Raw genomic sequence first — 13168 nt, 5'->3', positions numbered from 1 at the left:
CCTGGTGAACACGGCTAACCCTGTCTCCACCCCTGGTGAACACGACTAACCCTGTCTCCACCCCTGGTGAACACGGCTAACCCTGTCTCCACCCCTGGTGAACACGGCTAACCCTGTCTCCACCCCTGGTGAACACGACTAACCCTGTCTCCACCCCTGGTGAACACGACTAACCCTGTCTCCACCCCTGGTGAACACAGCTAACCCTGTCTCCACCCCTGGTGAACATGACTAACCCTGTCTCCACCCCTGGTGAACACGTCTAACCCTGTCTCCACCCCTGGTGAACACGACTAACCCTGTCTCCACCCCTGGTGAACACGACTAACCCTGTCTCCACCCCTGGTGAACACAGCTAACCCTGTCTCCACCCCTGGTGAACATGACTAACCCTGTCTCCACCCCTGGTGAACACGGCTAACCCTGTCTCCACCCCTGGTGAACACGTCTAACCCTGTCTCCACCCCTGGTGAACACGACTAACCCTGTCTCCACCCCTGGTGAACACGGCTAACCCTGTCTCCACCCCTGGTGAACACGGCTAACCCTGTCTCCACCCCTGGTGAACACGACTAACCCTGTCTCCACCCCTGGTGAACACGACTAACCCTGTCTCTACCCCTGGTGAACACGACTAACCCTGTCTCCACCCCTGGTGAACACGGCTAACCCTGTCTCCACCCCTGGTGAACACGACTAACCCTTTCTCCACCCCTGGTGAACACGACTAACCCTGTCTCCACCCCTGGTGAACACGACTAACCCTGTCTCCACCCCTGGTGAACACGACTAACCCTGTCTCCACCCCTGGTGAACACGGCTAACCCTGTCTCCACCCCTGGTGAACACGACTAACCCTGTCTTCACCCCTGGTGAACACGGCTAACCCTGTCTCCACCCCTGGTGAACACCCTAACCCTGTCTCCACCCCTGCTGAACACGACTAACCCTGTCTCCACCCCTGGTGAACACGGCTAACCCTGTCTCCACCCCTGGTGAACACGGCTAACCCTGTCTCCACCTCCATGGGAGAGAGGGCATTCCACCCTCCTCCTCTGTTTGGGCATGCTACCCTACTGCCGGTCAGTCTGACCAACCTCGTTCCCATGCAGAACATGGCTGGTGGGTGTATGTATAGCTGGAGGGGAGCTGGAATTAGCAATGAGCCAGGGTTAGCGCTTAGCAGCAGTAGTAGATAGACGGTGCTCCTCGAGTTGGAAGAGGACTGCTGGCAAGGCTGACTGGCAGAGTGGGTTTGCTGGCTAAAGGTAGCATCCACCAGCCACTAGCGCTTTAGGGCTGGAGGAGGGGTGGTGGTGGAGGGACACCGGATGACTGGATCATAAGTGGAATTAGTGGAGAAACTTAACACACTTTTGTTGGTTTGTTTACATTTGATGGCGCTGGGGATTGTGACTAGCGGTTGCCATTGGCAACGCAGCAATGTGTAAGGTTTGTGAAGTGGAAAAGGGTTTGAAAGCCGATGGGAGTCAACCGAATCTGGACCAGGCTCCACCAGAGTCAGACTACTACTGCTTTGAACACCATCCTGAGCCTGAGCCTGAACCCCCAATACCGGTAAGACTTGTGGGACACAGACAGAGAACTTGGGCATAACATGTGTTTGAAGACCTGGAGGCACTGTAACGCTCTAGGAGTGTGAAATTCCATGTCATCCCTCCAGTCTCTTGCTTCTCTTCTTTGTACCGGAGCTCTTTCAAAAATAGCTTTTTGCTCTTCTTCTCAGTAATCCCCCAAGGTAGAACCCATGACCATACTTTAATTTATATGGTGATACCCTCCCCTCCATTATACTGAGACAGTGTATAGAGTGGTGTAGTAGTTTACAGTGTTGGTTTATCACTGTGCTCAAAGGCCTCGACACATCAAAGCGGTGTGGATAGAGATTTCGACAGCCGTGTCAGACACAGGCAGCTGTGTCCTACAAAGGGGGTCACTTGAAGCAGACACAGGTGTAAGACGAGCACTACCAGATCTGTCTGTAATTGGACAGGGCTGTCTGTAAGGACGTTGTGACCCAGATGACCTAAGCAACCTTTAGTGACATTATACCAGCTCAGCATCATTACCTGGGTGACAGAGAGAGAGAGAGACCAATCCCACGAACAGCTGGGTATTTTCATTACCAAACTGTAATGAATATTGATAAAAAGCTGAGATGTATATTGATTTACAGCGCTTCCATCCCTCCCTATAGTACAGTATAATGTGCTGCTCTGTGCTAGCTGCAGTTGTGTTCAATACTCCAATCCTCTAACGTCAGTCCATTCCCACAGCAATGACCAGTCCATTCCCCTGGAGTCTCCTCCTACCCTCTGTTGCCACCCTGCCTAGTGAGATGAGGGGGAAAGGTGTGACTTAGAGGAGTAAGAGTGTAGCCTGGAGTGTGTGTGTGTGTGTGTGTGTGTGTGTGTGTGTGTGTGTGTGTCACAGTGTTTTATCATGCGCCTTAATCTCCAAAGGGCGGCCAGTATCATTCTCTGGTGCCATTTTTATGAGCAGACATTGTCAATGCTGTATTGGAATGCAAATGAATTGTAAATGCCCTGCAGAAATATACCGTGGTGTGTAGTAGACGTGTACGGTAGTAGTAGGTGTGTACAGTAGTAGGTGTGTAGTACATGTGTACAGTAGTAGTAGATGTGTACAGTAGTAGTAGGTGTGTACAGTAGTAGGTGTGTTGTATGTGTGTGTTTGTAGTCATTCAGTGGCCGCTAAGGTCTGTTCTCTCTGATATGAGGACCCCTACTGTCTTTTACAACGTGGACTATTCCAAACAGCTGGTGGTGTTAGCAAAGAGCATGCCTTCAACTCGACCCCTGACCTCTCACCCCTGACATTCAGCTCTCACTCTCTGTGTCACTAAGTGGACTGTGGAATACAGTTCTGTTTTTTAGTTGTTTTTTTTGCTCTTATCGTTGGCCTTGCATTACCAAGCTACCATGGTGCTTTTGATCAGACATGGTTTACTTTGTACACTCTCCTGCAGTTTAAAATCGGTCAGTGACACACACACTATCTTGCCTCGATCTGTCAAGGCTCAGTAAAAAAACATTAGCCTCTATTTGTGAATTTAGAGTAGGTCTAAATTTAGAGTCCGTAACGAACATGGGCCTAGTGTTAATTAAATATATGCTAATGAGCCCTCAGGGAGAGCCGTGGTTGGCCGAGACGAGCTGGTGGCCAGCTATATCCTCTCTTGGAATTGGCCCAGATAGGTCTAATAAGTGTTAGAAGTGTCTGTCCTATATCTAGGAGACATAAGAAAGTGAAATAATGCATCATAAGGAATAAGGGTTAGAAGTGTCTGTCCTATATCTAGGAGACATAAGAAAGCTCTGGAAATATTTTTGGTTTCTTGGACACATATTTAACCCCCCTTATTACCTCCATACTTTCATTTATTTGTATGGGTTTACCTTCAGAAGAGTCCCATGACACTCGTGGGAGTGTAGAGCAAAACGGAGAACACTGTCGTGTTCGTGAGACTCTTCTCTTTCCATAGTGTGATCATAATAGTTTGTAGGCCACAGACGGTTCGCGAGGAGACCGATTTTTCTTTGTTTGTTGTTGATGTCTCACGGTCTGACAAACGTCGCTGTCGCTCGGCCGCCTTCCACCGCAGATGCGGAACGCCGACATAGGCAGATGTGGTGGATTGAGACTGACACATTTTGATGTGTATTTCTTTATTATGTACACACGAACACACACATGCACACACACGAACACACACATGCACACACACGAACACACACATGCACACACACATACACACACACACGAACACACACATACACACACACGAACACACACATACACACGGACACACACATGCACACACACGAACACACACATACGAACGCACACATACACACACACACACGAACACACACATACACACGGACACACACATGCACACACACGAACACACACATACGAACGCACACATACACACACACACACGAACACACACATACACACGGACACACACATGCACACACACGAACACACACATGAACACACACATGCAGTTAAGGTTGCTACCAGTCTCCCAGTCCTAGGCACCACAGCGGTGTGACATGGTTACTGTGTACAACAGATCCCCAGTAAACACTGTTGTCTGTTGTTATTACAGGCTGTAATGAGGTCCAGGAATAGAACGTGTTGTTCCATTGGAGTGTGGTGTTTAAAACCAGCAAAGGACAAGGACAAGGTTGCCCTGTGTGTGTGTGTGTGTGTGTGTGTGTGTGTGTGTGTGTGTGTGTGTGTGTGTGTGTGTGTGTGTGTGTGTGTGTGTGTGTGTGTGTGTGTGTGTGTGTGTGTGTGTCGGTGTGTGTCGGTGTGTGTGTGAGTGAATGATAGAGTCTGCAGAGCACGTGATGTGTGTTGGAGGGTTCTCTGAGGGATATGTGACATCTGTGTTGCCGTGGGCGACCATTCAATCAAGCTTGATTGTGGTGGTTGTGGCACTGGGCAGTGCAGTGACACATACACACGCATACACACACAAACAACGATAACACCTCAACATCCTGCTATCCTATTGGTCTGGCTCTGGAGAAGAATAGTTTTGAGTGTGTTTGCCGTGAAGCATTACAAGTCATGGTGAACAAAATTCTTAGATTCACACCCTCAGAGTAGAGAGAGAGAGAGAGAGAGAGAGAGGCAATGCTCTACACGTAGTCAGAAATTGGAGAGCTGCATGTCTACCGAATGAAATACCCTGTTGTCATGGTTACCGACAGAGGCAGGGCCGCTTGTCTCCCTAGTAATGGGGAGGAGCCAGGGTATTTACAACAGGTCGTCATGGGATTTAATATTTTCATTATTTATAAATCATCTACTACACTGATGAATATACAGAAGTACTCTGTATAAATGAATGTTTAATGCGATCTCAGTTTAGGAAGGCTTTTGGAGCTGAAATGACATGGTCGGTAAAGTGATGTTACGCATCACACGTTAGGTTAATGCACCCAGGGATATTATAGACGTCTAGACTAAAGTGTACTGGCTAGACGACATTAGAGAATGTTTGGGTCGTGTTAAGGTCTAATTTAGGTTATAGCGCTTGTTTTGTAACCTGTGGTTGGCAGATTGGGTGATGAAGGAGAAAGCAGAAACAGACCTGGCAACCAGGCTAGCTCGTATGAGTTGAAATGGGATCTTCTATTAGTTCTCATTCATTCCCTTGTCATCAAGGGTAACTCACTCACAGTGTGAATAGTTCATTTAGTTTCTGTTTAGAATGGCTTATGAATGAACACAATACCGAATACCTTTTTTAACAAAATTAATTATTGGGGCGGCAGGGTAGCCTAGTGGTTAGAGCGTTGGACTAGTAACGGGAAGATTGCAAGTTCAAATCCCCCGAGCTGACATGGTACACATCTGTCGTTCTGTACCTGAACAGGCAGTTAACCCACTGTTCCTAGGCCGTCATTGAAGATAAGAATTTGTTCTTAACTGACTTGCCTGTTTAAATAAATAAAAATATCTGATTGAGGACATGACTACCTTTCTCTCTCTGTTCTTTCTCTCTCTCTCTCTCTCTGTTATTCATTTCTCTCAATTAAATTCAAAGGGGTTTATTGGCTTGGGAAACATACTGTATGTTTACATTGCTAAAGCAAGTGAAATAGATAATAAACAAAAGTGCAATAAACAATCAAACACGAACAGTAAACATTACACTCTCTCCTTCTCCCTCTCTCTCTCTCTTTCTCTACCAGTCCTACATATCACGACGCCTCATAGGACTGTTCAATCACACACAAAGCCATAAAACACTCTCTTTCAAAGCATTCGCCTGGTTCAAGGACACAGAAACTACAGTATATACGTATCTTTACCATCTGTTTGACTTAGTTTCTAGGGGCTTAGCACAAAACTACTTCTGTATGACGTTTTTTGGAACAATCTGCCATTTATTTTCTTCTGAATGTTAAGTGCTTTGAGTTAAAAAAATAAATAAAAAACAGTTTGAGGGCTGTGCTGACCAAAAGTCGCTATGGCAACACACAGACTGCACCGGGATGTGACTCGGCAGCTAAGAATCCAATGGGATATGATCTGGCTTTCTGCCCCTCACCACACATATACCTTCTCTGGTATCTTTTGGTGGTTTGTGAAGAGAGAGAGAGCAAGATACATTATTCAGCCAAATCTGTAATGTGATTCATTAAAACTTAAATGTCAGCCATTTATTCATTTTTTACATGTTGATGTGGTTCTCTTTGGTGAGCTGTGATGCTGCTCTGTGACATGCAAGGTGCATTGGGTTGATATTAAAGGGAATTTGGTTGGTGTAACAAAATGATCCTTGCCCTGTGGGCTGGCTGGACAATCCACACGCTGTTCCTCTGGACCTCTCCTTCTGTCATAGATAAAGATATCTCTCCCTGGAGAAATCATCTGAGCTGTCTCCACTAGGAACCTCAGGAGAACCCCTCATCTGGGGTAAGGTATCAGCCTCCAGGTTGAGCAGTATCACGAATATATTCACACATCTGACAGAGCTCAACTTGCCATCCTGCTGCTCTGGGAGCTCCTGATTATAGCTACAGCCTCATGGTTTCTGGGTTTACCTCCAGCTACTGTTTGTGTCAGGTCTGAATGTGGATTGTAGTGTCAGGTCTGAATGTGGATTGCTGTGTCAGGTCTGAATGTGGATTGTTGTGTCAGGTCTGAATGTGGATTGTTTTATCAGGTCTGAATGTGGATTGTAGTGTCAGGTCTAAATGTAGATTGTAGTGTCAGGTCTGAATGTGGATTGTTTTATCAGGTCTGAATGTGGATTGTTGTGTCAGGTCTGAATGTGGATTGTTTTATCAGGTCTGAATGTGGATTGTTGTGTCAGGTCTGAATGTGGATTGTTTTATCAGGTCTGAATGTGGATTGTTGTGTCGGGTCTGAATGTGGATTGTAGTGTCAGGTCTGAATGTGGATTGTTGTGTCAGGTCTGAATGTGGATTGTAGTGTCAGGTCTGAATGTGGATTGCTGTGTCAGGTCTGAATGTGGATTGTAGTGTCAGGTCTGAATGTGGATTGTTTTATCAGGTCTAAATGTGGATTGTTGTGTCAGGTCTGAATGTGGATTGTAGTGTCAGGTCTGAATGTGGATTGTTGTGTCAGGTCTGAATGTGGATTGTAGTGTCAGGTCTGAATGTGGATTGTAGTGTCAGGTCTGAATGTGGATTGTTGTGTCAGGTCTGAATGTGGATTGTAGTGTCAGGTCTGAATGTGGATTGTCGTGTCAGGTCTGAATGTGGATTGTAGTGTCAGGTCTGAATGTGGATTGCTGTGTCAGGTCTGAATGTGGATTGTTGTGTCAGGTCTGATTGATTCAGTGCAGTTCTCTGTAGCATCCAGACACAGGTTGCTGCTGCTGCAGGCTACAGCAGAACAAAACTAGCTTTCATATAGCCCCAGGAAGAATCTCTCTCCTTATCGGTAGTGTGTCCAGTGTATAGACATATCATCTCTGCACTGCAGTGTAAGTGAGTGGCAGAATGGGACAGAGTAGGTGACATATCCTCAGTCTGGGTTTGGGCTGAGCTCTGCTGTGTGCTGGAACGATCTCTAACCCTGTCACCCTCACTGAGTGTCTCTGGGAGATAGCTAGCCTAGCTATCCATGACGCTAATTCAATAAGGTTCCCAGTTAGCAGCACAGGCTGGTTGTCATGGAGCAGGACTACATTTGAGACTACTTTCTGCCTCCGAGTGGAAGCGGTGATTCTGCAGGACTGTTTTCTGTAGTGTGAGCCAGGTAGTGCTGGGGGACGGAAGGTAGAGAGAGGAAAATGCTGACTCACTCCCGCTCTGCTCTACAGTCTTGGTCCATCTCCAACTTAGTCTGCTTCAGTTAGGAAAAGTGGAGGACATGTCCCGGTTGTATTCCCCTGTGTTAAATGATACACTATTCCTCTGTGTTAAATGATACACTATTCCCCTGTGTTACATTATACACTATTCCCCTGTGTTACATTATACACTATTCCCCTGTGTTACATTATACACTATTCCTCTGTGTTACATTATGCAATATTCCCCTGCGTTACATTATGCACTATTCCCCTGTGTTACACTATACACTATTCCCCTGTGTTACATTATGCACTATTCCCCTGTGTTACATTATACACTATTCCCCTGTGTTACATTATACACTATTCCCCTGTGTTACATTATGCACTATTCCCCTGTGTTACATTATGCACTATTCCCCTGTGTTACATTATGCACTATTCCCCTGCATTACATTCCCCTGTGTTACATTATGCACTATTCCCCTGTGTTACATTATGCACTATTCCCCTGTGTTACATTATACACTATTCCCCTGCGTTACATTCCCCTGTGTTACATTATACACTATTCCCCTGTGTTACATTATGCACTATTCCCCTGTGTTACATTATACACTATTCCCCTGTGTTACATTATGCACTATTCCCCTGTGTTACATTATACACTATTCCCCTGTGTTACATTATACACTATTCCCCTGTGTTACATTATGCACTATTCCCCTGTGTTACATTATGCACTATTCCCCTGTGTTACATTATGCACTATTCCCCTGCATTACATTCCCTGTGTTACATTATGCACTATTCCCCTGTGTTACATTATACACTATTCCCCTGTGTTACATTATGCACTATTCCCCTGTGTTACATTATACACTATTCCCCTGCGTTACATTATGCACTATTCCCCTGCGTTACATTATGCACTATTCCCCTGCGTTACATTATGCACTATTCCCCTGTGTTACATTATGCACTATTCCCCTGTGTTACATTATGCACTATTCCCCTGTGTTACATTATACACTATTCCCCTGTGTTACATTATACACTATTCCCCTGTGTTACATTATACACTATTCCCCTGTGTTACATTATGCACTATTCCCCTGTGTTACATTATGCACTATTCCCCTGTGTTACATTATACACTATTCCCCTGTGTTACATTATGCACTATTCCCCTGTGTTACATTATACACTATTCCCCTGTGTTACATTATGCACTATTCCCCTGTGTTACATTATGCACTATTCCCCTGTGTTACATTATACACTATTCCCCTGCGTTACATTATGCACTATTCCCCTGCGTTACATGATGCACTATTCCCCTGTGCCTGATTAAGTAATATCACGCTCCGATGGGAAACAGTGATTCAGTGAAGGTGTTGATGGCTGCAGATAATGAGTGATGTGACACTGCCACTGGGCTCAGGAGGGACTGAGGTGTGTTTGTCTTTTGAGCCTCAGGGACTGTTGCCGTGTGCAGTTTGGGATATATTGAATGTCTGGGTGGCCTGGCACACATTACCCAAACAACTGCTAATGTGCTATCACCATTTCTATCTGTCCTAGAAGTCATGGGAAGTTACTTATTTCAAAGCTACGAGGCATTGGGCTGTGGTCTGACGTTGTCCTGACATTGCCATCATGTTGTTCTAATGTTATTCCAATGTTGTTCTAAACTATTTCTTTCTCTGTGTTCTTTTCCAGTCGGACAGCAACACCAGCTTCCTGCGAGCGGCGAGGGCGGGGAACATCGACAAGGTTCTGGAGTACCTGAAGGGTGGAGTGAACATCAGCACCTGCAATCAGGCAAGAGACTAGTGGACAAACAAACACACACACACACACACACACACACACACACACACACACACACACACACACACACACACACACACACACACACACACACACACACACACACACACACACACACACACACACACACACACACACACACACACACACACACACACACACACACACACACACAAGGAAACACAGGTGACACTTGCCTGTTCACATGTCCCCATTCATCCATACCTGAGTGGTTACAGGACAAGTCATTTGTTTGTTTTGATAGTGCTCGTCTTTGGTCTCTGCGGCTGTGGGTCTCTGTGGAGCCACAATGTCTGCCAGTCCTCTTCCCAGTCACCCAGGCAATCAGCCTCTCCCATCTCCTACCTTCTCTTCAATAACACATTTAGCTCTTGCAATCGCGTGTTTGATCATAAGTCTTAACGCCAATCCATCTACAGTGACAGGGTGACCTTGGTGTTGCTGTTCTGTCTCTGTCCATAGGGAGGAACTATATTGCAAAAATATTTGGCTCTTTGGGAGCTATGGCAACCACATAATGTGTGTAATGTGCTCAGCGTGGATTGAGCTGTTAGTGATTAATTACAAAACATTTGACTATTTGGCTGTAATACAAATCACTACACTCTAGCACTCTACAATTAACATTGTTCTCAGATTAAGAGAGGGATTGGCCCAGTCTCCCTGAACGCTGAGGTTTTGCGGTTCACTCTAAAATGTAATCATTGTCATCTTCGAGGGGACTGTCAGCGTGATTACATTAGGAGTCAAGAGCCTCTGTCATTCAGGGTTCATTATTAAACAAGGTTCTACTTTAAGGTAACACTGCTATGTCTGACAATAGCTTTGACCAAGCGAATTTAGCACGGGAAATGCAATGTGCTTTTGTAAAAAATAATTTGTATTCAAGGCAGGTTTCTTCTATGATGATTCTGTCATTAAGATTTTGCTACCGCTAATATTGACATTGACAAGTCAATGAATCAATAACGTCGAAATCCATTACTCTGAGTCCATCACTCTGGCCTCTCATGAATTCACCATGCATTTCCCTCAGGTAAAATAAACAGAACGATAAATGTATAGATGGAGGGAGGGTTAAAAGAAGACATGAGGTTAGGGGGAGGAGTGAGTCTCTCTCTCTGTATCTCTCTGTACCCCTTCTCTCTCTCTCTGTATCTCTCTGTACCCCTTTTCTCTCTCTCTGTATCCCCTTCTCTCTGTATCTCTCTGTACTCCTTCTCTCTCTCTCCGTATCTCTCTGTACCCATTCTCTCTCTCTGTATCTCTCTGTACCCCTTCTCTCTCTCTGTATCTCTCTGTACCCCTTCTCTCTCTCTCTGTATCTCTCTGTACCCCTTCTCTCTCTCTCTGTATCTCTCTGTACCCCTTCTCTCTCTGTGTATCTCTCTGTACCCCTTCTCTCTCTCTCTGTATCTCTCTGTACCCCTTCTCTCTCTCTCTGTATCTCTCTGTACCCCTTCTCTCTCTGTGTATCTCTCTGTACCCCTTCTCATTCTCTCTGTATCTCTCTGTACCCCTTCTCTCTCTCTCTGTATCTCTCTGTACCCCTTCTCTCTGTATCCCCCTCAATCTCTCTCTCTCACTCTGTATCTCTCTGTATCCCTCTCTCTCTCACTCTCTCTCTCTCTCTCTCTCTCTCTCTCTCTCTCTCTCTCTCTCTCTCTCTCTCTCTCTCTCTCTCTCTCCCTCTCTTTCTCTCCCTCTCAATTCAATTTCAATTTAAGGGGCTTTATTGGCATGGGAAACATATGTTTACATTGCCAAAGCAAGTGAAATAGATAATAAACTAAAGTGAATTAAACAATTAAAAAAATTAACAATAAACATTACACTCTCTCTATTAGTTCACTTCTATACTGATATATTATATTACCTCTATACTGATCTATTATCTTAACTCTGTATTGACCTATTATATTACCTCTATACTGATCTATTATCTTACCTCTATATTGATCTATTATCTTACCTCTATATTGATCTATTATCTTACCCTAGCTCTCCTCTACCTGTATCCTCTCTGGTCTCTCCCCGCCCTTCCCTCATCCAATGCCGGACACCCCCACCCCCTCCCTCTCTATCCATAGTCCGGTTGCCCCTCCCTGGAATCTGTTACCGTAGAACAGTGACCTTCACACAGTGACAAGGACCTCAACGAATGGGAGAGATAGGAACTGCGTGAGTGTAAGGCAGAGACAGAGATGGAGAAGAGACAGGACCCGATTCACTAACATCCCCTGTGGGTTCATATATCATTTGACAGGTAGAATCAATGGATTGACAGCTGTGAATGTGGAATCTGATGGTCTAGTGGGTATCAGTTAGCAAGCTGGAACAATCTCAAGGTGTTCTGTATTGTTAAACCCTCATCTACATGTATCGGCAATGCAATTTTGCAAAGTGGATCACAGTGAAAAACAATCTGTGTCAGTCATCCTAGCAACCTGCAAGCACAAGTATCTACAGTATGTCAGTCATCACTAGCAACCAACGAGCATTCCACCACCCGCATACAAATGGCATTGCTATACGGTAATGATAACAGCCATGTACTGTATGTCAGGGAGTGTATTTGACAGCTGACAGATAGTGGTTGTTACTGTTTGCATGTGGGGCTGAAGCCATCTGATCATCCATCCCCTTGACCTTCATCAGTGTCCAAGGCCAGACTACTACTACTACAGTACACTACCCTACACACCTGTTCCCCCTGTTCCCCTTGTTACCCCTCTTACCCATGTTACCCCATTACCCCTGTTACCCCTCTTACCCTTGTTACCCTTGTTACCCCCGTTAGCCATGCTCTTAAATGCAAGTAAAACTAAATGCATGCTCTTCAACCGATCGCTGCCCACACCTGCCCACTCGTCCAGCATCACTGGATGGTTCTGACTTATGTGGACAATTACAAATACCTGGGTGTCTGGTTAGACTGTAAACTCTCCTTCCAGACTCACATTACACATCTCCAATCCAAAATTAAATCTGGAATCAGCTTCCTATTTTGCAACAAACCATCCTTTACTCATGCTGCCAAACATACCCTCGTAAAACTGACTATACTACCTACCTATCCTGGACTTCGGCGATGTCATTTATAAAATATCCTCCAAAACTCTACTCAGCAAATTTAATGGCACTGTCTATTACGTTTTGTCTCCAAAGCACCATATACTACCCACTACTGCGACCTGTATGCTCTCGTTGGCTGGCCCTCGCTTCATATTCGTTGCCAAACCCACTGGCTCCAGGTCATCTATAAGTCTTTTCTAGGTAAACATCCCCCTAATCTCAGCTCACTTGTCACCATAGTAGCACCCACCCGTAGCATGCGCTCCAGCAGGTATATCTCACTGGTCACTCCAAAACCAATTCCTCCTTTGGCCGCCTTTCCTTCCAGTTCTCTGCTGCCAATGACTGGAATTAATTGCAAAAATCACTGAAGCTGGAGACTAATATCCCTTACTAACTTTAAACATC

General features: G+C 45.4%; 1 protein-coding gene across 1 annotated transcript in view; it reads left to right on the top strand.

Moving 5' to 3' along the window:
- The window catches only part of LOC118391878 (ankyrin-2-like), a 155572-nt gene that overhangs the window by 26592 nt on the left and 115812 nt on the right, over window positions 1–13168 (top strand). Inside the window, exon 2 of the mRNA XM_052459369.1 lies at window positions 9554–9655. Within this exon, the coding sequence (XP_052315329.1) occupies window positions 9554–9655 (102 nt within the window). The remainder of the gene's footprint in view (window positions 1–9553; window positions 9656–13168) is intronic.

Source organism: Oncorhynchus keta, chromosome 13, assembly GCF_023373465.1.
Source record: "Oncorhynchus keta strain PuntledgeMale-10-30-2019 chromosome 13, Oket_V2, whole genome shotgun sequence".
NCBI classification, from domain to species: Eukaryota; Metazoa; Chordata; class Actinopteri; order Salmoniformes; family Salmonidae; genus Oncorhynchus; species Oncorhynchus keta.
Note: the sequence above shows the minus strand (reverse complement) of the source record. Positions and strands in the feature narration are given on the sequence as shown.